General features: G+C 47.3%; 2 protein-coding genes across 13 annotated transcripts in view; one reads left to right on the plus strand and one right to left on the minus strand.

Annotated features, from left to right (window-relative positions):
- LOC115303643 (aldo-keto reductase family 1 member C3-like) lies at positions 1-19,593 on the plus strand. Of its 11 annotated transcripts, XM_029953478.1 has the most exons (13): positions 1-280; positions 847-908; positions 4,619-4,741; positions 6,477-6,644; positions 10,383-10,499; positions 11,216-11,293; positions 12,309-12,431; positions 15,197-15,306; positions 16,006-16,171; positions 16,718-16,800; positions 17,018-17,075; positions 19,026-19,120; positions 19,263-19,350. In XM_029953478.1, coding segments are annotated over exons 3-13 (1,077 nt in total). In that variant the 5' UTR covers positions 1-280; positions 847-908; positions 4,619-4,663; the 3' UTR covers positions 19,264-19,350. The 11 variants fall into 11 exon arrangements, 9 of the variants coding, with proteins under 9 accessions (XP_029809338.1, XP_029809336.1, XP_029809337.1 ...); XM_029953476.1 differs by having other exon boundaries at positions 19,026-19,593; XM_029953477.1 differs by lacking the exon at positions 17,018-17,075 and having other exon boundaries at positions 19,020-19,120; positions 19,263-19,593.
- Positions 18,213-23,564, minus strand: part of AKR1E2 (aldo-keto reductase family 1 member E2) — a 20,722-nt gene continuing 15,370 nt past the window's right edge. Inside the window, exons 11-12 of one of the 2 annotated variants that reach the window (XR_003914165.1) lie at positions 19,039-19,155; positions 18,213-18,340 (exon numbers count right to left, since the gene is read on the minus strand). The gene's annotated coding sequence lies outside the window, so the exon portion shown is untranslated. Of the gene's footprint in view, positions 18,341-19,038; positions 19,156-22,862; positions 22,993-23,564 lie in introns of those variants that run through there. The other variant, XM_029953486.1, reaches the window with a different exon arrangement.

Below are 23,564 nucleotides of genomic sequence, written 5' to 3' on the forward strand. Positions count from 1 at the left end.
GGGAAGAAGAACCCGGAAGGGAGAGTCTGATCAGGGACAGGAGCTCCCCTATCAGTCCCGTCAGCTGTCCTGTAACAGATTTGTCTTTATTGGCACCACTGTCAGCACAGGCAGCCAATCCCAGGCCTGCTCGCCCAGCCTTGACCGTTCCTTCCAGGAAACCACAACAAAATCTGTCCCGTCTCTGCTCCCCGGGAGCCTTTACCGCGGCTGCCTCTCCACCAGCCCCAAAGCCTCCCCTGAGTGCCCTGAGTGGCTCACCGTGTTCTCCTCCGGAACCGTGAGTATGAAATGACCTTCACACCTTCCTGCTCTCGCTGGGTCTGCGTCTTTCATTTCTGTGGAATCGGGATTTACGAGTTAAAGGGTGTTATGAAAGTCTAGTTTCGATGATTGCTGCCAGACGGCTTTTCAAGTTCAGCTTCCTGGACCTCAACTCAACAGAGGAGATCCCTTTCTTCTCCACGCTCCCCCCCCCCCCCCCCCCCCCCCCCCCCCCCCCCCCGGGACAGGCAGTATGACACGTGTATGTTTGTGCCAGTCAGGCGGCTGTAAGCTGAAGCCTCTCGCTCCGCTGATTAGCTGTGCCCTAACTCCGAGTCAGTCATTTGGCTTAGTCTCTTATGCAATACCTCCTTGTCACCTCACTCAAAATTTTTCTTTCTCTTTTTCTGGTCAATATCTAAGAGCTTTCTTAGGTTATAAATATCAGCTCCTTTCCATCAAGTTGATGAATATATTCCAAATTTATCATTTGCCTGTTAAACTCTGATGACAGGGCATTGTGCCATGCAAAGTTTTAATGTTTGTATGTTCAAATACATCTATTTTTTTTTTCTTTCATAGCGTTTGATTTTCTGGCCTATTTAACAAGGTCTCTTGTACAAGGTTGTGCCTTGGAGTTTCTAGTAAGTATTTTCCCCCGCCTTTTAAATACTATATATCATTATGTACCTAGAATTTCTGTATATACATGGCATGAAAGGTAAAATCCATCCTATTTTCTTTGAGTTTGATAGGCATTTATTCATTTATTTATTAGGGAGTCAACTCTGATCATTGATATTGCCCATGAAAATGAGTGGTAGAAAAAGGTGCTACTGAATCCTACTTGTCTCACTTGGGAGAGACAGAGCTGGAGACAGTACCTTATTTTATTATTATTCTTTAATGTTTATTTATTTTTGAGAGACAGAGAGAGAGAGAAGCTGGAGGAGTAGAGTGAAGGAGGCAGACAATCTGAAGCAGGCTCTGCATTGACAGCAAGGCTTGAACTCTCGGACCCGAGATCATGACCTGAGCCAAAGTCCGACACTTAACGGACCAAGCCAACCAGTCACCCCTGGAAACAATATTTTAAATGTATGAACTCACCTAACTTTTCCAATTCAATATATTTATGTTTCTTACACTTTGAGGTGTTGTCAACCACTAGTATCTTCTACTGTGTTGACAGTTACTTTGTTAAAGAAGCTGGTTAGGGGAGCCCTGCTGGCTCAGTAGGAGGAGCATGTGACTCTTGATCTTGGGGCTATGAGTTCCAGCCCCATTGCTGGTTGGAGAGGTTACTTTAAAAAAATAAATACAACATTTGAAAAAAAAAAAGATGGTTAAAGGGAATTAACATAAAATAGAGAAAAATTAGCAGGTGAATCCAAACTTGGGTTTGAAGACTGTTGAGAACCAGCACCAAAGGGGAATTGCAGGCACTGTGTCAAGGCTGTAGTCAGTATCGAAATCCAGAAAATACTAACAGGCATTTCATAGTTAAACAGTCCTCGATGTGGCCTACAAAGGGGAGTGTGCCAGTAGCTGAGCCAGCTTTATGCAGGTTCAAAGGTCTTGGAAGAATTTCTAAACACAGAAAGACCAGGATGGAGTGGTTCTAGACAGTGGGGCCAAGGAAGGTGAGAAGGCAAAGTGAAAGGACAGGCGGGGTCTGAACAGAGGAAGCCAGGAGGGAGCAGGGTGAGAAGGCATTTTGAGGCCCTAAATCTGGGCGGGCTGGGCACCTGCTAGGAAGTTCATTGTGGTCACAGTTATGCAATAAAATCTACAAATCCAGGGAATTTTTCCTACTAAAAATTTATTTTAATGTTTATTTATTTTTGAGAGACAGAGAGAGACAGAGCACAAGCAGGGGTGAGACAGAGAGAGAGGGAGACATAGAATGTGAACCAGGCTCCGGACTGTCAGCATAGAGCCTGGCGCAGGGCTTGAACGCATCAACCATAAGATCATGGACTGAGCTGAAGTTGGACACTTAACGGACTGAGCCACCCAGCTGCCTCAATCCAGGAAATTTTAAAGTAAATTTTAATTTGTTTCTTCAAGATAATGCATTTTCATTTAGGAATCTTAAAAATTGTCCACTACAAAATAGACAAAATCACAGTAAAATAACAAAGACGACAATAATTGTCATCATTTTGCAGCTTCACTCTGCCCTTACCCATTGTGTATATAATTGAAACTTACCGTCTTTGCACTTGAAATAGTTACATAATAGAACAGTTTAATCAAAGTAGTGAACGTGGCATTTCATTTTTATGCATACTTTTTTAACAGAAGCATAATTTTTATGAAGGTAAAATTGACATACAATGTATGTGTTTCCAACGTCCAGCTTCACGAGTTGGTATTTGTACAGATTGTGAAATGGCGACATGGGCATGTCCCGTTAGCAGACATTTCATGCACATCTCCCATGCATTAAGTGAGGTTGAATATACTTACTGGTGCTTTAGTGCTTTTCCGAGATGGGAGGGGAAGGAGATGTTTTAACATGTCTGATTAGGTATGAGTGGAAAGGGAAAGATTAAAATGAGTCGGAATCCAGAAATTAGTCTCCCAGCCTTAGTCAGCACCTTTTAATGGAATCTAGTCTCCTTATTATGGATAAGGCACGCTATGGATAAGGCATACATATATATATACACACACACATAATTTTAACATTTAATGATTTTCCATATCATTCTAAAATCTGAATAAACATTATTATATATATTTTAAAACTACTCTTTAGGTGGCATGGGTGCTTTCTGTCGCTACACATACGAGGCAGATGATGCCTAGATTCCAATTGCTCTTTAAATTCATCCATTCAAACTTAGAAATGATGAGTAGACGCAGGGTTAGAGCTTCATTAAATAGTTTAAGAACAAAATTAATCATAGGATGCTGTATGGCTCACTCAGCTACGTGTCTGACGTCAGCTCAGGTCATGATCTCATGGTTATGTGAGTTTGAGTCCCACCTGGGCTCTCTTCTGTCAGTGCAGAGCCGGCTTCAGATCCTCTGTTTCCCTCCCTCTACCCCTCCCCTGCTCATGCATGTGTGTTCTCTCTCTCTCTCTCTGAAATAAGTAAATAACCACTTAAAAACAAAATTAATTCAAGATTAATCATTCTGAGACCATGTTAGAATAACATAAGTGCATTGGGGTTGTCAAAGTCAACTCAAAGTTGATTAAAGACTTAAATGTAAGACCTGGAACTTTAAAACTCTGGAGGAAAACATAGGAGAAAATCTTAATGACATTGACCATGAGCTCTTGACTAAGACACCAAACGACAGGCAACAAAACCAAAAATAAGCAAGTGGGGCCACATCAAACCAAAAAGCTTGTGCATGGCAAAGGAAACCATCCACAGAGTGAAAAGGGATTCTTCGGATTGGAAGAAAATATTTTCAAACCATATATTTGATAAGAAGTTCATGTCCAAATATATATGGAATTCCTACAACTCATTAGTAAAGAAAACTAATGGCCAAAAGTGGGCAAGGACTCGAGTCAACACTTCTTTAAAGAAGATCTATAAATGACCTGGAGGTTTACAAACAGATACTCAACATCACTCATCATCAGGGAAATGCAGACCAAAAACACATCACCTCATACCTGTCAGGATGGCTATCAACAAAAAATCATGTGTAACAAGTGTTGGAGAAGACGTTGAGAAACTGGAGTTCTCACAAATTGGCGAGTAAATAGTATAGCCATTTTGGAAAGCACTTGGAGGTGTCTCAGAACATTAAACATGGGTTTCTCCATGACTCAGTAACTCCACACCTATATATATACCCAAGAGAACTGTAAACATATGTGCACACAAAAACTTGTGCAGGAATGTTTACAGAAGTGTTACTCATAGTAGGTAGAAAAGTAGGGAAAGCCAAATGTTTGTTAACTGATGAATGGATAACCCACACGTGCTCCATCCGCACAAAGGGATGTTATTTACCCACAACAAGGAAGGAAACACTGAAACGGGATACCATGTGGATTGGCGTCGAAAACCGTGGGCAAAGAGGGCAGTCACGGAAGGCCATGCAGTGTATACGTGCATTGACGTAAGATGTCCAGGATAGGCAAATCTGTAGAGGCAGAAAGTGTTTGCCGGGGGTTGAAAGGAGCAAGGAATGGGGGGTGTTTCTAGGAGTATGGTGTTTTAGTGGGGGACAATGCTCTGAACTGTGTCCTGGTAACGACTCCATGAATAGCCTAAAACCCGCTGAAATGGATAAATTCAAGGAGGTGATTTTATGGTATGTGACTTCTATCTCATTAAAGCCCTTAAAAAAGAACAATTATGCTATTTTCTTCCCTCTGCAGATTTCTTTTAATAAAAAGCCAGAAGAGTGGAAAGAGAGGAACTCAATGAAGCTCTGCTCTGTAAAGCTGAACGATGGGTTCCTCATGCCCATGCTGGGACTGGGCACCTCCGCTCCTAGTAAGGTAGTTGCTGTGGCATCGGAGACGGAAGGGCAATGGACATGGGCCCTTACCAGAATCCGAATTTGGGAAACACAGGCGGGCCTTGTTTTCTTTGTTTGTAAGATGCTTCTCTCAAGATTAGGTTATTTTGTGCATTAAGTCAGCGCTTTTCAAATTTTAATAAGCATGAAAACATGGAGGATCTTGTTAAAAATGCAGATTTGGGGGGCCACACCCACAAAGGTTCTGAATGAGTAGACCTGGGATGGGGTCAAAAATCCACATTTCTAATGAGCTATGGAGTGTCTCTGATGCTGCTTGTGTGACGATCACACTGGTGTGGTGCTGCATCAAGGGACATGGGAGCGTGCCACCTGCCAGCAGCGCAGAGCTGGGAGAGGCTGTTTCTGGGACTCTCACCTGCTGTCCAGCTGTAGCCACTCACCATCTGTTGCAATAAATGAAACGCAGATGACATGATCACCACGTGTCAGAGACTCGAGGGCAAGCTTGCTTGCGATGAAGTTTCTCTGTAATGTCTAGTGTCCAAGTGGTCCCTGTCCACCAATAGGCAGAAACTATCTAGAGAAATCTCCGCCTCTGGGTGATCTGGAGAGAGACAAGGTTGACATTAGAGAGAGTGTTGGTGCCCTGGAATCAGAGAATCTCTTGGAGGCCAAGTTGTTAATACTATATGCCTTGGGGGCATTTGGAAATTCTGTTTGGAACACTGAGCCCCATGCATGTTTCTCCTTTGAACATTTCACACTTAGAAGAGCACATCTTTGGTGGTTCTTGATGGAGGAGCCTAAAATTGTTTAAGGAAAGTTGTAGGATTGACTCCCCAACATGAGGGCCACAGGGCGTGTCATGCTGAGGACGCAGCAGGGGCTCTGGCACAAAGTGTCACTGCGACTTGGACTTGGCTCTTAAATCCATGGTACTAGTTAACTCACCAGGAGTAACAAATTAAAAAATATAACCAGCAGACGTTTTAAGTGAGGTAGAGGAGAGTGACGGCGAGGGGAAAATATGGAGAACGGCAAAAGTCCAGCCTGGCGGGCCAGCAGCAAGGTAGGCGGCTCAAAATGAAATAACCACATTGTGAAGGAGAAAGTATCACATAAGGACCAACTTCCTAACAACCACCACCACCACCACAAAACCTATTATGAGACATTATGTATAAAAAAAGATCATTTATTTTCTTTTACATTTTGTTCCTCCTCAAATATTGTTTGAAGTGTTGCTCCAAGTTTATGTAGGTGAATCATTAATTTATTCTGTGTAAAGTTACACCTTCATTGCACTGACAGGTAGCTCTGCGCATCAGACTTCTGGATTGCAGCCAGTTTAATGATCTCTTACAGAGTGAATTAACTTAGGACTGTAAATCAATAGATTGTGTAAATCCACATGAGTTGTAAATCCAAGGGCAGATGGTTAAACCCAGTGACAAGCTAGCCCAGCTCATGGGCTCACAAGAGCCGATGGCGAGCATCTTTTCCTAATATCCATGGCTTGAAGTCAGCCATGGTGGGAGTATTTACACCTTTGAAATTGGCAAATACTCAGAGCTTTTCCTCAGAGAGTTGGTTGTTAAACATGGACCCCTGGGGGTAAGTCAACCTTCAGCTCTGTCACCTCTTGCTCTTCACCGTTAAAAAAACAGTAGGTTCTGCCACAGAGCTCTGCTGCTGGGATTGGCCATCCGTCCCTGAATCAAGTGGATCTTTGTTTCTTTGCGGTCTTCTAGGTTGCTAAGAGCGATGTGGAAGAGGCTGTCATGAAAGCAATTGATGTCGGCTACCGCCATTTTGATTCCGCTTACTTTTATCTAAATGAAGAAGAGATTGGGAGGGCCATCTGGAAGAAGATCGCTGATGGGTCTGTGAAGAGGGAGGACATATTCTACACTTCAAAGGTTCTGTGTGTAGTTCCCTGTGTGTAGTTCCCTGTGTGTATGTGAAACGCTCACTCTTAGCTGAAGTGTGTCTTGGTGAAGTTCTCTTCTCATGGGCTAAATTTTCATTGCCACGACCTTGCACTGTGAGGAGGCTGGTGAGGTATTTGCAGGCGTTCCAACCTCTTCAAGCCGTAGACCACCAATCTCAACCTGCTGCGTGGTCAGGAGGCATCCCGTGTCCCTTTCCTATGAGGTGGGAAGATAATATACAGAAGTGCTCTGAGGAGGAAATTAATGTTTGTAAAAGTACTTATTTTTTTTTAACTTTGAACCATTTTCTCCTACTATTCTTCATTTCTACTGATAGTATATCTGGAACAAATGAAAGAACTTTGGATTTAAGTCAGACTGGAAAGGAATCCAGGAGGCATTTCTTCCAGTAGTGTTCACGGAGCTCTGACTACTCCTAGAACCAGATATTTGAATGTGAGGTGAAGTGTCCCATGAAGAGAGGGTTGAAGTCCACGCAAGTGAATCCTAGGCAGGCCTGTGAAGGGAATTTCTTCCTTTTTCCTCCAGAGTATGACCTTCTCCGAATGGCTGTGGTAGATGTGATACCACTATTGTACTCTTGTCTGTTTGGCTCCCTTCCATAGGGAGGGAGCTTTAGCCATTTTGATGGAGTTTTCTTAGATTTTTACCTCCTAAAATAAGCTGACTAAAGTACCCTCCCCCAAAAGTCCTATAGGTCCTATTTTCTTGGAAACACTACATTCAAAATGCAATTTCCTGAATCACAACTGCTTGAGACTCTTGTTTAAAATGCAGTTTCCCAGGGGCATCCGGGGGGCTCAGCCACTTGAGTATCCAACTCTCAGTTTTGGCTCAGGTCATGATCTCACAGTGCATGAGTTCGAGTCCCACATCGGGCTTTGCGCTGACAGTGCGGAGCCTGCTTGGGATGCTGTCTCTCCCTCTCTCTCCACCCCTCCCCTGCTTGTGTGTAGTCTCTCTCTCTTTCAAAATAAATAAACTAAAAAATGCAATTTCCCAGCCGAAGCTCCAGATATTGTGATGCAATATGTTGGACGTAAAACCCAGGAATGTGTTTTGTAATTCTTTTACAATCTAAAGTTTGAGCCCCCCTGTGTTGGGCCATATTTTTCCTTTCATACATCATTGTCTTAATTCAGTGTGAAACAGGAGCTGTGAGGAGAAAGAACTCAGGAGCTGGCACAACGGTTTGTCACTTCTGACTGCAGGTGGATTTGCAGTCATTGTCCGTGTCCTCTTTTATTAATTGCTCCCTAGAGATGCTTTTTTCTTTTAAGCTGTATCAAATAGCTTTTATTTGGTTCCCTCTTAGGCTAGAACCAGGCAGCAAGCCCCTGATGACTCAATCACATAGGCCATATTAAAAGCAGCAATATTGTTTTATTGAAGTAGAGTTAAAATCGAGCGTCTTTGTTATTGAAGTCTGGTTGACATACAAGGTTCCGTCAGTTCCAGACGTACAACACGGTGGTTTGACAACTCTGTACATGACACACTCACCCGATAAGGGTGGTCACCATAAAGTGTCCTTACAACATTATTGACGACATTCCCGATTCTTCATGACTTACTTATTTTTGTTTGTTTGTTTTATATTATTAATCTTTATTCATTTTTTGAGAGTCAGACAGAGCACGAGCTGGAGAGGGGCAGAGAGAGAGGGAGACACAGAATCCAAAGCAGCTCCAGGCTCTGAGCTGTCAGCACAGACCTCGATGGGGTACTTGAACCCACGAACCGCAAGATTATGACCTGAGCCGAAGCCAGTCGCTTAACCGACTGAGCCTCCCAGGCGCCCCCAACTCTTCCTATTTGATAAGTAGAAGTTTGAACTTCTTGATCCCTTTCACTTAGTTCACACCTCTCCTCACTCTCCTCCCTGTTCAGAACGACCAGTTTTTCTTCCATATTTATGAGTCTGTTTTGTTTTTTGTTTGTTTGTTCTTTTGTTTTGTTTTGTAGATTTCACATATAAATGAAGTCACATGGCATTTTTATTTCTCTGCCTATTTCCCTTGGCATAATACACTTTAGTCACAAATGGCAAGATTTCAGTCTTTTTCATGGCTGAGTAATATTCCACTTTTTATACATACATATCACATCCTTTTCACCATTCATCTACCCATAGATATTTGCATTATTTCCATATCTTAGTTATTATAAACTATGCTGCAATAAACACAGGGTACAAATAATTCCCCAAAGTGGAGTTACAGTAGTGGAGCATACGGTATTTCTATCTTTATTCTTTGAGGAACCTCCCTCTGTGTTGTTTCTGCAGCGGCTGCACCATGTACGTTCCCATCAACAGTGCACCAACGTTCCCTTTCCTCCACATCCCTGCGAACACCTGTCATTCTTGTCTTTTTGATCCTCGCCATTCTGACAGGTGTGAGTGGTATCTCACTGTGGTTTTGATTTGCATTTTCCTGATATTGAGTGATGTTGACCATCTTTGTATGTGTCTGTTATCCATCTGTACATCTTATTTGGACAAATGTCCATTCAGGTTTTCTGCTATTTTTAATCAGGTTAACTTTTTTCCTCATGTTTAGTTGTATAAGTTCTTTATGTATTTTTTGATATAAATCCCTTATCAGATATATCATTTGCAAATACCTTATCCCTTGTGGTAGATTGTTTTTTTGTTTTGTTGATGGTTTTCTTTCCTGTGAAAAAGCTTTTTGTTTTGATGCAGTCCCAACAGTTTGTTTTTGCTTTTATTTCTCTTGCCCCAGGAGACCTATCCATAAATATTTTGCTAAGGCCAATGTCCAAGAGGTCACTGCCTGTGTCTTCTTTTAGGAGTTTTATGGTTGTAGGTCTCACATGTAGGTCTTTCACCATTGCGAGTTTAAGAAAGTGGTCCAGCTTCACTCTTCTCCATGTTGCTGTCCAGTTTCCTCAGCACCATTTGCTGAAGAGACTGTCTTTTTCCCATTACATATTCTTGCCTCCTTTTTAATGGCTTAATTGACCATAAACACATGGATTGATCTCTGAGCTCCCTCTTCTGTTCTCTTGAGCGACATGCCTGTTTTTGTGCCACTACCGTATTGCTTTGAGTACTACAGCTTTGTACTGTATCTTGAAGTCTAGGGTTGTGATGCCTCCAGTTTGTTTTTCTTTCTCAAGCTTCCTTTGGCTATTCAAGACCTCTCTGGTTCCATACACATTCTAGGATTGTTTGCTCTAATTCTGTAAAAAAAGGGAAAAAAAGCTATTTATATTTCGGTAAGGATTGCATTGAATCTGTAGATGGCCTTGAGTAGTATGGACATTTTAACAATATTTATTCTTCCAATCCATGAGCACGGGATATCTTTCCATTTGTTTGTACCATCTTTAATTTCTTTCCCCAATGTCTTACAGTGTTCATAATATAGGTCTTTTATCTCCTTGGTTAAATTTACTCCTAGGTATTTTATTACTTTTGGTGCAACTGTATATGGGATTGTTTTCATAGTTTATTTTCCCACTACTTCCTTATTAGTGTATAGAAATGCAACAGATTTCTGTATATTAATTTTGTCTCTTGCCACCTTACAGAATTCTGAATTTATTAGTTCTAATAGGTTCTTGGTGGAGTCTTTATATAGTGTCATGTCATCTCTAAATAGTGACAGTTGTACACTTCATTAATTTTTCCTAACGATTCTTAAAGAAAGAACCTCATACCTCCTCTTTCCACCATTGCAGCTGTGGGGAACCTTCTTCCGTCCAGAATTGGTTCTAACCAGCCTGGAAACGTCACTGAGGAAACTTCAGTTGAGCTATGTGGACCTTTATCTTATACATTTCCCAGTACCTTTGAAGGTTAGCAGAAGTTCTCTCTCTTGAATTATGAACATAAAAATTAATAGCTGAATACAAGAGAGGATATAGTTTGCAAAAATGAGGAAAAACGTACATAATACTTCAAGCTTCCCCTTTTCTCTTTTTCTGCCACAATATTCCCACTCAGCCCCAGAGTGTAAGAGTCCACTGGTCTTCAGGGTCTTTGCTTCAATCTTGCAAATGCATTGGCTACATTTTCAAGACCTCATGGTCTCGACTCTCAACTTCATGCCCACTTGTGTCTGGGAAGTGTCCCCATGTGGAGGCCAGTGGAGGTGCAGGAAATTTAATGGGGATGAAACTCAGCCCTGGAGATGCTGACAGGTCGCGCTCCCCCAGGACCACCTCCAGGTGGAAAGCAGGGTTAAGAGCAGCTCATCTCCTGAGGATCCACGGCCAAGGTGCCTGTTGAGCCATGGCACTGAGCTAGCCTCTCTCTAGGATGGGACCTTGGGTGTCTCAAGTTGTCTGTGACACAAACAATATTTTATTAGACCTCTAGCAGTTAAAACCTTTCTAGGAAGTACACTCCCTCAATGTACTTTCCCTCTCTCTAGCCTAACCTTACAATTCCTTTCAAGAATGAGAATAGATTGCTGCATTAGCTCAAGCGCTTCAAGCTCAGGAGGCTCCCGACAGCTTGGCTGAGGCCAAACTTAGCCTCACCCAACCTCTCGTTCTTCCCTGGGTCCCAGCCTGGGGAGGAGCTCTTCCCGAAGGACAGAAATGGGGAACTCATCTTCGACACAGTGGATTTCTGTACCACGTGGGAGGTGAGTACGGCTCCGAAGATGTATGTCTCTGATGTTGGGGGATAGGAGCTGGTCCAGGAATTCAGAAACGTGGATCTCATCCAATTCTGCCCCCGTGTACACCTGGGTGAGCCCCCGGATGTCCCTCTGCCTCCATTTCACATGTTCCCCATTTGATAATTCAGCAAGTGCTAACTGAGTGTCTGTGATGTCCTCAGTACTGAGTATGTTTACGTGCTCAGGCTGCATTTGGGGACAAACCAAGGTTTCCAGCCCCATGGAGTAGCAGGTGCTATGGAGGGCGGGGGGGTGGGGGTGGGGGTGGGGTAGCGGAAAGGAAGCTGGTAATGGAGCTGTGAATGCCAGGGCAGGCCTGGGACACGGAGGGGCAATAAGAAGCAGAGTGGGCAGGGTAGGCCTTGTTGAGAAGGTCACACTGGGCAAAGCTTTGCAAGAAGTGAGGGAACCGACTCTGTGAGTGTCCGGAGGAAGAGTGATACAGGCATAAAGATGGCCAAGACCAAGTTTCTAAGCCGGGAGAGAACCTGTTGTGTGTAAGAGCAGCAAGGGGGCGTGACATGTATGATGGGGACGGAGTGAATTTGGTGACTGTCACAGGGAATGGGGTTGAAGAGAACACAGGGAGCCACGGTCGGGAGGACAGGATGGCCCCTCCCTGCCTCCCATGTGGCACAGGCTCCATTTCCTGTGTGCTGGCACTCACTCTGACTTTGCTCGAGTTTTCTAGGCATCTGGCCAAAAACCACACCAGGTCTGTGAGCTAGAGCCCACACCCCTTGCGTTCTTAATGTGACTCTGTCTTCTTGCCCATTTTTCCCTATTATTTCATTACTCATTCTCCTCCTACTCCGCTAATCCCTATGTCAGTTGTGGACATCCGCAGCCTTCTGAGGCTTCCTCTGTCCTGCGCTGTCATTTCCTGTCCCGTCCCAAGCCCCCTCTCTTGACACGGTCCCTTTTACTGTGGTTCTGGAGCTGGGTACACAGATCACTCCTCACAGTCCTTCCTCCACAGGCCATGGAGAGGTGCAAAGATGCAGGGCTGGCCAAGTCCATCGGGGTGTCCAACTTCAACCGCAAGCAGCTGGAAAGGATCCTGAACAAGCCAGGTCTCAAGTACAAGCCCGTGTGCAACCAGGTGAGCCCCGGGAACCCTCCTCTTCCTCTTCTGTCATTTCAACAAGGTCACTAGCGTCACCGCCCTCTCCTGCACAGGACAGAGTGCATTACAAGGTGTTGAAGACAGTCCCCAAGTCCCAGTCACTTTGCAAAAAAACACCTGAGGGCAAGTTGGAGTGTAATCTCCTAGGTGTGTTACGGGGGTGGGTCCTAGAAATGTACAGCTAACCAACCATGGGCCTTTCTCACGCCTGGTCAGTAGAGCTGGCGCGCTCCTGTGGGGCAGAAGGCAGGTCATTCTTTTGAGTTCTGTGTCGTGAGATGAGCACCAGGGCCTGGTACGAAATCAGCCCCCAACAACGCAAGTTCATGAACGCCATTGAACTTAGAATTGCTCAAAATGTAAATTTATTTTAAAAGTGATGAATTTAGGGGCACCTGAGTGGCTCAGTCAGTTAAAACATCTGACTCTTGATTTCGGCTCAGGTCATGATCTCAAAGTTTATGAGTTTGAGCCCCACATTGGGCTCTGCACTGACAGTGTGGAGCCAACTTGGGATTCTCTTTCCCTCTCTCTCCACCCTTCCCTCATTCATGTGCATGCACACTCTCGTTCCCCCCCTCTCAAAATACATAAATAAACTTAAAAAAAAAGATAAACCCTCTTTACTAAGTCGTGCATAAACTTCTGATCTTTGAGAATAACAGAAGAAATCGTGAGCACAGAAGTAAGCGGCCACACTTCTGTGCTCAGGAGAGTCCACACTCATCCTGGCTTTATCTTGTCTCCTTTTAAAGTTCTTACATGCAGCTTGACAGAGTGATAGGTGGTCCCCGTATTAAACATTAGCGAGACGTATGTTTATCTCTTATTTATGGATGAGCGATATAAGTAGGGATTGTGAAAAGTTGTATCTTGTGTCCCTTGGGAGGTTTGCCTCCATTCAGGGAGCACCAGCTTAGAGAAAGTAAAGAGCCTGGTTTTGCTTGGGGTCGTGGTGAAGAATTAGAGAGGCTGCGTGTCGCCCTGGGGTCTGCAGAGAGAACGGACCGCGGCCGAGCTTAGACTGACTGGGTGGTGGGAGGTTTACACGTGCCCGAGAAGCTTGGACAGAGGACAGCTCGTTGCGATCTGGGAGGTGAACAGGGAAGAGTAGACATGAGTTTAGGTCAGGTGGTTTGGTCCCTGAACGCAATAAATCACCCTCGCCCCCCTTCTGTGTTCTTGGCCGAAACCATCGGGACACAGACAGGCCATTTGCATGTGATCGCTGGCCCGCCCCTGGAAGCCAGCACAGGGCCTTTCCTGCACATTGTGTGGGGCCCAAGGTGGCCAGCTGGCTTCTCCTCAATCTCGGGTCATTCTAACCAAATCGCCAGAGGCGGAGCGAAAGCAGCGAGAAAGGCGTGCAGCAAAAGTGCGTGTGTCCTTGTGATAAGAAAAGCCAACAAACCGAGAACCAGCAACACGTTTTAGATCCATCAGAGAGTCGAGGTCACAGGGCAAGCTGCCGGCCGGAAAATTGGAGAGACAGGTGGGCAGACGCAGAGAACCACGGCCTGGCAGGGCCAGAAAGGCTGTCAGGGTCTCTGTGGGGCAGGAAAACGTGAACCAGCAGCTGCTGGGTTGCTGGAGGCTCTGGGCCAGGTCTGAGAGCTAAAATCAAGGGGCTCCTCTCTGGGCCCGTCCGCACGCTCTCCTGATGTTTCCCTCCAGAGGCCCTACCAGGTTTTCCCACGGAACACTGGAGAAGAATCCAGTGGCCATCTTGAAAAATAGTCAGCACATTCCGTTTCCTTCAGACCCACCCTGCCACGGACACTCTCATGCTAGAGCCTGGCCAGCCAGGTTGTGCGTGCACCTAATCCATGTCATCCAAGGGGACACACGCAAGGCCAGCCTGAGAATCACCTGAGCTGAGCTGGCCCCTAGCCCAGCCATCCCACGGCCAGGGTGACGGTCTTGGCCCGCACACATCGTGTGGCCCGGACAAGAGAGCAGAAAATACACAGATAACATCCTGGGTAGTTCTGGGTTTCCGGCCCCGACACACAGAAAGGAAGATGGCTGGGCCACCAATCACCTTTTATGGCGCTGAAACCCCACTCCCAGTAGCGTGTATGTGTCACACGACTAATAACAGCGTCTGACTAATCGCAACTAGCAATTGACTTCCGCTTGATCATAAAAGGGCCAGAAGTCCCAGAGCCCTGTACACACGGGACGAGACCGGGCTCTGGGGAAGGGAGCAGGTGCGGTGACGCAGAGCAGGGTCAGTTCTTGGAGGCTCCAAGGACCAAGCAGGGACGACGCAACACAATGTGGAGGGAAAAGAGGAAAGCGCCCTGGCTTCCGAAGCCACAGGATGGCCTCACGGAGAGTTGGTCAGAGGTGAAGGATGAGCCACTGGTGTCCAGGTGTGGCGGCTGTGCAGGGAAGAGGTCGGGGTAAGGGAGTGAGGACAAGGACGAAGGAAGCCGGGGGCTGCTTCTCTCTGGTTACAGCTGTGCGGGAGGGAGACCCCAGGCCAGCCCATGGTCTCCCGTGGAGACACTGAGGGTATCCGTGGACCTCCTCATCTGACCTGTCTGTCGTGAGCAGCGGTGCTCGGTGCTGCTCTGCTGTCTGTGGGCAGTAACTGGAAGGTCAGTCCCTGGCAGTTCCGCCGGCCCAGCTGTGGTGACAGTCTGATTACGTTTGCTGCCATGCAGGATGGCACTATGTTCCTCGTCGGTTTGGCGGTCGCGGTCCTGGAATCCACGCCTTCTGCTTGCTTTCCGCAGGTGGAGTGTCATCCTTACCTCAACCAGAGCAAACTGCTGGAGTTCTGCAAGTCCCAGGACATCGTCCTGACGGCGTATGCGGCCTTGGGGTCCAACTCAGGGAAGGAATGGTACCGACCTCTGTGCACTTACGCTAATCACAGACGCTGCCCCCCTGGAGTCATTGCTCCGCCGTCCGGGGCAGACTGTGGCTAGACTGCGGGAATCATCTTTGTGAACTCTTTAACTAGCCTACTTTGTAAGGACTCAATGAAACATTGTTGAGTCACAAAATCACTGATTTGAATGTTCACGCGATTCAAAAGCTTGGAGTTTAGACAGTGGCCCAGGGAGCCCACGCCATGATCGGACACGTGATAGTTAAGGATGTGAGACAAGTGAGAGCTTCTGTGGGTTTGGGTCTCTTTTTCTCTTGAAGAAGAGTAGAAAAACGCACCTTTTGGCACTTGACAAAGCAAGTAATTAATTGAAAGCATTATTGAAAGAGTACATTCCTAGAAATAACTGGTTTATTTATTAGAATGGAGATTATCGGGTCTTTGGGCAAAAATTTTGTCCTCTTGACTTATCCGATCTTTTACTAAATTTCTCAGCAGTGTTTTAAAAATAAGAGATACCTGGGAGTCCTTTTCTGCCTTCCTCTCTCTGGTCCTTCTTCTTCGGACTGACCAGAATGACAGGTGTTGAGACAGCCAGGGGGTAATAAGGCGGATTTTAGAAGCTAGGACCCACCTGGCCTGAACGGGCAGCCCCAATGCACAATGGACGATAACGGCCTCAGACACACGGCACCTCCGCCTCCCTTCCAGGGTGAGCAAGAACAACCCGGTTCTGCTAGAGGACCCAGTACTCAATGCCATTGCTGCCCGGCACCGGCGGACCCCCGCCCAGGTGGCCCTGCGCTACCAGCTGCAGCGGGGAGTGGTGGCCCTGGCCAAGAGCTTCAATCCGAAGAGAATTCAGGAGAACTTTCAGGTGCTCGGGAGGGCTGTGGGCAGCAGGGGACCGACGGAAGCACCGCGTTTCCCTCCGGTCTGGTTATCTGTGGGGCTCCCAAGGCATCCTCGGGCAGAGCCCCCTCCTTGCGTACGTCCATGCATGTGAGTGCGGATTTCAGTGTTCCGCCCTCCGGCTGCGCCAGGAGCGGAACAAGGTATTGGGAAAGGACTCCAGAAGGTCAGCTTTGGGCGCCAGCCTGGGTTTGTCTGCCCAACAATATGGCCTCAATTTCTTTAGCTGCAGAATGAAGGAGTTAGAGGAGATGAGATTTGGGCTTGGACGGGTGTGGGATTCCTCGGCTGCAGCCACCCCCACCCACCCAGGGCACCCGAGGGCGATCTGAGTGCCAACGCCCAAGGGGACACTCTCCTGACTCTTGCTTGGAAGGAAACCCAAGTTCATGACAACCGTCTCTTAAAACCTACGCACATTCCTACCTAAGTGTGCGTCTGGGCTGGGGGTGGGGAAGGGGACAGTAGTCGCTGCAGGGAAGTTGACTCACTCGTCTCACCTTTCCAACAGGTTTTGGATTTCCAGTTGACTCCAGAGGACATGGACACTCTAGACGGTCTAAACAGGAACATGCGCTATTTTGTAGATACTGTGTAAGCAGCTCCTTCTACTCTAGGCCCCGGGGAGCAGGACGGAGAAGCAATCCGTTTGTTCCAGTCCACAAAGAGGTCGCCTCTTCTTTGAGGAAAGTGGCTGGGAAACGTTGTTTCTTCCAGCCCTGCCGACCCCCTTGCCCTTGGGGCTCTGATGTCCTGTGCCCAGACCTTGTTGGCACTCCAGGGTCACCCGATGTGATGGCGTCCTCTGCAGGTGCCCTCGGCCAACACCCTTCTCCCTCTGCCGTGTTCATCGATCTACACGAAACCCGGTTAGATCCCCGTCTGCCCCCGCGGCCAGTTTTTCCCACCCCACGAAGTTATTCCTAGAGGCACTCACAGCCGCTCTCTCAAACTGGTTCTCCTTTCACACAGAACCTTCTTGAAGAAGCCTCTACCCGCTTCCCCCAGCTTCTCTCTTCCCATGTTCTTCTGAACCCACACGAACACAGGCATCTGTTCTGCACTTTGCCCAAACTCTGCCCGTCAGGGTCGGCCACGACCCCATCTTGTTCTAGCGGGACGGACACTCTCAGCCAGACACACGTTTCCCGGCTTGCTTTCTGCGCACCCGGTCTGGCTTCCCCTCATCTCCCGGCCACTTCCCTTCCCGTGATCTTTGCAGCGCCCCCCCCCCCCCCCCCCGCCCCGCCAGCAGCCCGACCTCTTAGCTTTGGGGTGATCACGGGCTCAATTGTTGGGCCTCTTCTCTTTCCTGCCTGCACCCACATCCTCGACATTTTATCTACTTTCATGCTTTCAACACCATCCAAGTATTCACTCCCCAAATCATACCCGGCCTGACCTGGGCCCCGGACCACGGTTTGTAGATCCGTTTATTCCACTACACTTGGGTGTGCAATAGGCATCTCAAAACCTGTCATGTCTACACCGAGCTCCTCGTGTGTGTGTGTGTGTGTGTGTGTGTGTGTGTGTCTGCCGGGGGGAACCCCACACATTCGCACGTGAGTGTCCCCAGCACACACGCACCACAAACACGCTCCCACCGAGGTCTTCCTGCTCAGGTGGGCACCTGCCTGCCGTCTGTTCTCCCCGCCCGAAGCCCGTGCCCTGCTCCCAGAGTGACGGGTACCCTCTTCCTGACACCTGGCCGCCTGCTGCACCCGGGGTCAAGGCCAGCTTCCTTACAGCGCCCGCAAGGGCCGGCGGGGCGCTGCGTCCCGGGCTGTCTGTCTCCACCTCCTTCTGCACGCAGCCCGGTGGCCGCCGCTCACGTCCGCGCGTCGCCCGGCCGGTTCTCTGCCCACAGTGCTCCTCCTGCGAGAGCTCGCCGTCTCTACGGCCGCACCCAGGGCTCACCTCCGCGATGCCTTCCCGTCACCCTGCCTAGAAGTGCAGCCCTTTCTCTCTCCTCTTTGTTTTTCTGATGGTATTCCCCATTAGCATACCAGTTTATTGATTTATGTTGTTTATTTTCTGTTTACCTCGATAGAAATGTTAGATTTCCAGGGCACGATTTTTAGAAATCTACCGTCTCCCTGAGTGATAGGTAAACGCTGCTTGAATGAATAATATCCTAAAATGACAGAGAGGAAAGGGTAAGGGGGGTGGAGAGGGAGGCAGTAATGCTTAGCGGTTAATGTCAGTAATTTTAATCCATATCAATAGTGGTTTAGCACTTTCTGTCGCAAAATTATATTTTCGGGAAAGAGGGTTTACCTTCCTTGCTAAAATGGACACCCCCTGGTGAACTGACGTATACCATAATCACTGTATCCATCCCTAGCTCTAATATACATTGGAACTATTATATGTTATATGTATAATATATAATTTCTCACCAAGTGAAGACACAAAGAATTATTCCCGAGGGTTTGAAAGAAATGAAACAACAATGATATTCTTACTCCCTTCCTCGTGATCACCATGAAATATTTGTTAACTTTATGTGATAAACCAGGTTGGCCTTGTGTTGAAAGGAGCCGAATTGGGGGTCCCTGGGGGGCTTAGTCAGCTAAGCATCCATCTCTTGATTTCGGCTCAGGTCGTGATCACAAGGTTTATGAGTTTGAGCCCCACATCGGGCTCCGTGGTGACAGCTTGGAGCCTGCTTGGGATTCCCTCTCTCTGCCCTTCCCCCACTCATACTCTCTCTGTCTCCCCTCAAATAAAGAAACCTTTTTTTTTCCAAAGAGGCAGAATTCATGTCTGCCCCCTTGGGAGTTTAAAACCTCAACACAGCGCATCTCCTTAAGTTGCAGAATCGCACCGTACCTGAAAAACAGGCAACGTGTTGGTTATTCACCAGCATGGAAGCGTGTTTCCTCCAGCGGATTCATTACCGCGTCACGCAGTGGTGCGTGGTCCCTATCAGGCTGGCTGGGTCTGTACCTGTCCAAAGAGAAAATTCATTTTCATACTTAAGCCAATTTAAAAGAGGCCTCTCTCTACCCAGCACAGAAATAGTTCTGTGACTAAAATCTCCGTTTACCTTTCAGATTTAGCCAGCATCCGGATTATCCATTTCGGGATGAGGATTAACAGCAATGTCAGCGCTGTGCCAGAGTTCTTTGATTTTGGTTGACCAAGCCAGGCATCTGGTTTACCCCGGTTGCTGCCTGATCGATCACAGTGTGAAATGAAAGTCTCTCCACCCAGTCTTTCCCCCCAAAGGAAAGGAAAATACGTTTCAAGCAACCTCACCTACCAATGCCCTGACTTTTTAGTCTGTCTTGCTGTTTCTTGTGTCACTGAGATTGAAGTGCTGATAACCACTGAAGCGAACACAGGAAAAATAGAAATCTCTAAAAAAAACTAACCATTTAGTGATTTCCAGAGTCTAGCTTTTTGCTTGTTCATAAGTTTTTTCTCTTTTGTTCTGTGAATTTACCACAGTGCACAATTTTATCAGACCTTTTCAAGGGATCTAAAACTCAATTAACACACAATACCAAAAAGGTCATATTTCAACAAAAAATTTCTCATGCCAAAAACAAGGAAAGTGTCAAGCTGAATGAAAATGGATGACCAAAACCTGAAGATTCTCTGATCATGATGTTAAAGCAGTCATTATAAAAACTGTTTCAACGAGCAAGGACAAACACACCTGGAACTAACAGAAAGAGATTAAGTTTCAATAAAGAAATGGAAGATATAAAGAATTACGAAATGGAAATTTTAGAGCTCACAACGACAAGAATCAAAACAAGAAACTCAAAGGATAAACAGAGGGGGCACCTGGGTGGCTCAGTTGGTTGAGTGTCTAACTCTTCCATTTCAGCTCAGGTCATGATCTCATGATTTGTGGGTTCGAGCCCTGAGTCAGGCTCTTGGCTGACAGTGCGGAGCCTGCTTAGGATTCTCTTTCTCTCCCTCTCTCAAAAGTAATTAAATAAACTTCTAAGAAAAAGACATTAAGGGACAGGAAATAATTAATGTACTGGAAGATAAAACAATATAAATAACCCACTGGGAACAAGAGTGAAAAAGTCAGCTGGAAAAAAAAATGAACAGAGCCTTTTGGATCATGAAGACGAACAAAAGTTCTAACGCTCGTGTTGTTGGAGTAGAAGGAATTCGGACATGTTGCTAAAAGGTCCGACTTGTATTTTAAGTTATGAGGACATGGTAATTACAGTGAGTGATACTGCACTGTATAATGGATATTGGCTTGAAGAACAGATCGTGAGTGCTTTCACCAAAAAACTGTGACCATTGGAGGTGATGGGTGTATTAATTAACCTGATCATCAGAATCATTTCATAATGTCTATGTTTATCAAATCATCATGTTATGCACTTTAAATGCATACAGCTTATTTGTCGATTAGGCCTCCACCAGCCTGGTGGAGAGGTGGGGGCAGGAACAGAAGAGAGAGGGGTGGCCACTAAAGGGCCCACGGGGGTCCTTGTGGTGAGGGGCATGTTCTGGCTTGATGTGGTGGAGGGTTCACGAAAACACACACGTGAAGAGAATCACGACACAAATTGGCACACAGCCGGGGTGAGGTGGATGAGACCAGTGGATTGTGTCGAGATCCGAACCCCAGTAGTGATGCGGTGCTGTGGGTTTCGGGTGGTAACACTGGGGGAACTGAGCAAAGAGCGCCTGCGATGTTGTTTATCACCCCTCACAACTTCATGTGAATCTGCAACGATCTCAGAATAAAACATTTGCTTTACAAAATAAGAAACCAGAAAATTGATTCCACAGCCACCCCTGCCCTCTCTTTCTGGATTCTCTTCCAATCCCGGGTCAAAAGAATGTGGGTGAGGCTCTTGCCTGGGGCCCCGCGACCAGCCGTGGGGAATCCCACCCACACTCTGCTGCAGGACGCAGCCTGGAGGAAGCGGGAGTGAAGACAGGAATGACTTATGGGCCCCCTGTGGCTCAGCTGGTTAAGCATCCAACCCTGATCTCCGCTCAGGTCATGACCTCACAGTTCAGGGGTTCAAGTCCCGTATCAGGCTCTGAGCTGACTGTGGGGAGCCTGCCTGGGTTTCTCCCTCTTTCTTCTTCTCTCTCTGCTCCTCCCCTGCTCATATGCTCTCGCTCAAAATAAATAAATATACATTTAAACACACACACACACAAGAGGAGTGATTTAGCCCAGCTGGTGAAGCCAGTAACTCGATACTCACCCCTCCCCCTTCTCTGAAATTGAGCGATGGGGATGTCAAGCCAGTCATAGGACTTGATGTTGCTTGTTACCAAAGGGAGGGACAGGTGAGAATTTGGGGTGAGGAATTCAAAAGTCCAGATGAACCCCAGGGGAAGAACAATCCTTTCTGGAAATTGCTGTTAAATGCAAATTTTAATTTTCCCCCACATTCAAATGATCAACCATAAATACGTTTTTTAAAAAAATATATTTTATTTTTTTAAGCTTATTTAAAAAATTTCTTAAAGTTTATTTTTGAGAGAGAGAGAGCGAGCACACGAGCAGGGTAGAGGCAGAGAGAGGGAGACACAGAATCTGAACCATGGTCCTGGCTCCAGGTTGTCAGCACAGAGCCAGACGCAGGGCTCGAACACACAAACCAAGAGATCATCACCTGAGCTGAAGTTGGATGCTTAACCAACTGAGCCACCCAGGTGCCCCTAAGCTTATTTGTTTTTAAGGGGGGCTGGGACAGAGAGAAGGAGAGAACTCCAAGCAGGCCCCCAGACTTGTCAGCGCAGAGCCCAACACGGGGCCTGAACTCACAAACCACAAGATCATAACCTCAGCCGAGACCGAGAGTTGGTTGTGTAACTGCCTGAGCCCCAGGCGCCCTGGACCATAAATACTCTTCTTGGGCAACATGTGTCTCCAACTGGAGCATGTGGGTGGGCGGAGGGGCTCTTGTTCCTAAACTTCAGTGTCTGAAAGCTCAAATGCTACCAATTCACAGACACATTTGTAAGGACCTCAAAATAGAACACTAGGTTTCCTCCAGGAGCTCTTTATAAAGTTACGGTCCTACTAAAGGTTACCGAAAGTGTAATTTTTCAAAAAACTCTGCATCTCTTGGAGAGTCCAAATTTCAAAAAGGGTATAATTGGTAAAGGGGGCTGAGAAAGAAGGGCCATGATCTATTGAGAGCATCCAATGACGCACTTTCCCATTTGCACCCGTGAGTCTGGGGGGGACCTTCAGCTCCAGCTGCCTGCCGTCAAGGCCATGTTTCAAAGGAAACTGAAGTCAGAATCAGAACTTCACACTCTGTCGCACAAAGTATCAAGATTAACACAGGTAAAAAATAGTAAAGTATATTCACACCATTGCTTTGAAAAGAATTTGTTACTAATTACTAATCACAAGAAATTAGGGAGAACAGAGAGTTTGGACCATGATTTTTCAACTTTTAAAAAATTTCATCTCTGGCTCAGTCTAAATTTGTTTTGAGGGGTATTTTGTAATGTACATAACATGTCAGCAAAGAAGTGTATTTACATAATGACGACACAAAGAAATACACACACATTTGGGTGCAGGTTCCAAAACTGTCACTAACAGTGGAGCGATGGACTCCAGGAGCCGGGGGGGGGGGGGGGGGGGGGGGGGGGGGGGGGGGGGGGGGGGGGGGGGGGGGGGGGGCTCTGTTGGTTAAGCTTCCCGACTGGGCTGAGGTCATGATCTCACAGTCTGTGAATTCCTGCCCCACCTCGGGCCCTGTGCTGACCGTTTGGAGCCTGGTGCCCACTTCCAATTTGTGTCTTCCTCTCGCCCTCTTCTCTCTGCCAAAACTAAACATTAAAAAATATTTTTTTTCAAAAGACGGGCCCCCGTTGAGAGGTCCGTTGGCCTTGCGAGTGCACAGGGCAAGGCAGCGCTGTGCTCTGTCACGGGGGCTGCCCGGGGCTCGGAGAGGGGTCCCCACTGCAGCCATCCGAACCGGCTTCAGCTCCAGCCAGGACCAGGTGGGCCGGGCCTTGTGCGGAACCCGCAGGTGCGGCCGCCGGGAGCCGGGACAGGTGTCACATGTGCTGGTGCCGCGCTCACTGAGCAGGTGCTGGGCAGGGCGTGCCGGCTTCCCCACCCCCATTTCGCCTTTCTTGCCCGAGCCCCCCGCGTGTGTGCACCTGCCGACCCCCTGAGACAGCTATGCTCGCTCTCGCCAGCCCAACCGGCAGAGGCTAAGGGGGCGCGGACGTGCCAGGCTGGGGTCCGCTGCCTCCCAGTGACCCCCAGGGAGAGCCTCAAGTTCACAGACGCGGCAGCGGCGCCCCCTGCTGCCGGAGCGCAAACGCACCGCCAAGTGGGTGCCTGGCGCCCCTGGCGGTCAATCTGGCGCATAGCGCGGAGCCTGGCGCCAGAC

This window comes from Suricata suricatta, chromosome 10, assembly GCF_006229205.1.
Source record: "Suricata suricatta isolate VVHF042 chromosome 10, meerkat_22Aug2017_6uvM2_HiC, whole genome shotgun sequence".
NCBI lineage: Eukaryota > Metazoa > Chordata > Mammalia > Carnivora > Herpestidae > Suricata > Suricata suricatta.

What these genes read in the sequence shown, in the direction of transcription:
- LOC115303643 (XM_029953476.1), top strand. Translation starts at nt 4,664, where the DNA reads ATGAAGCTCTGCTCTGTAAAGCTGAACGATGGGTTCCTCATGCCCATG. An exon ending in GCACCTCCGCTCCTAGTAAG is followed by an intron (nt 4,742 to 6,476) that starts GTAGTTGCTGTG and finishes GCGGTCTTCTAG; the next exon opens with GTTGCTAAGAGCGATGTGGA. An exon ending in ATTTCTGTACCACGTGGGAG is followed by an intron (nt 11,294 to 12,308) that starts GTGAGTACGGCT and finishes CTTCCTCCACAG; the next exon opens with GCCATGGAGAGGTGCAAAGA.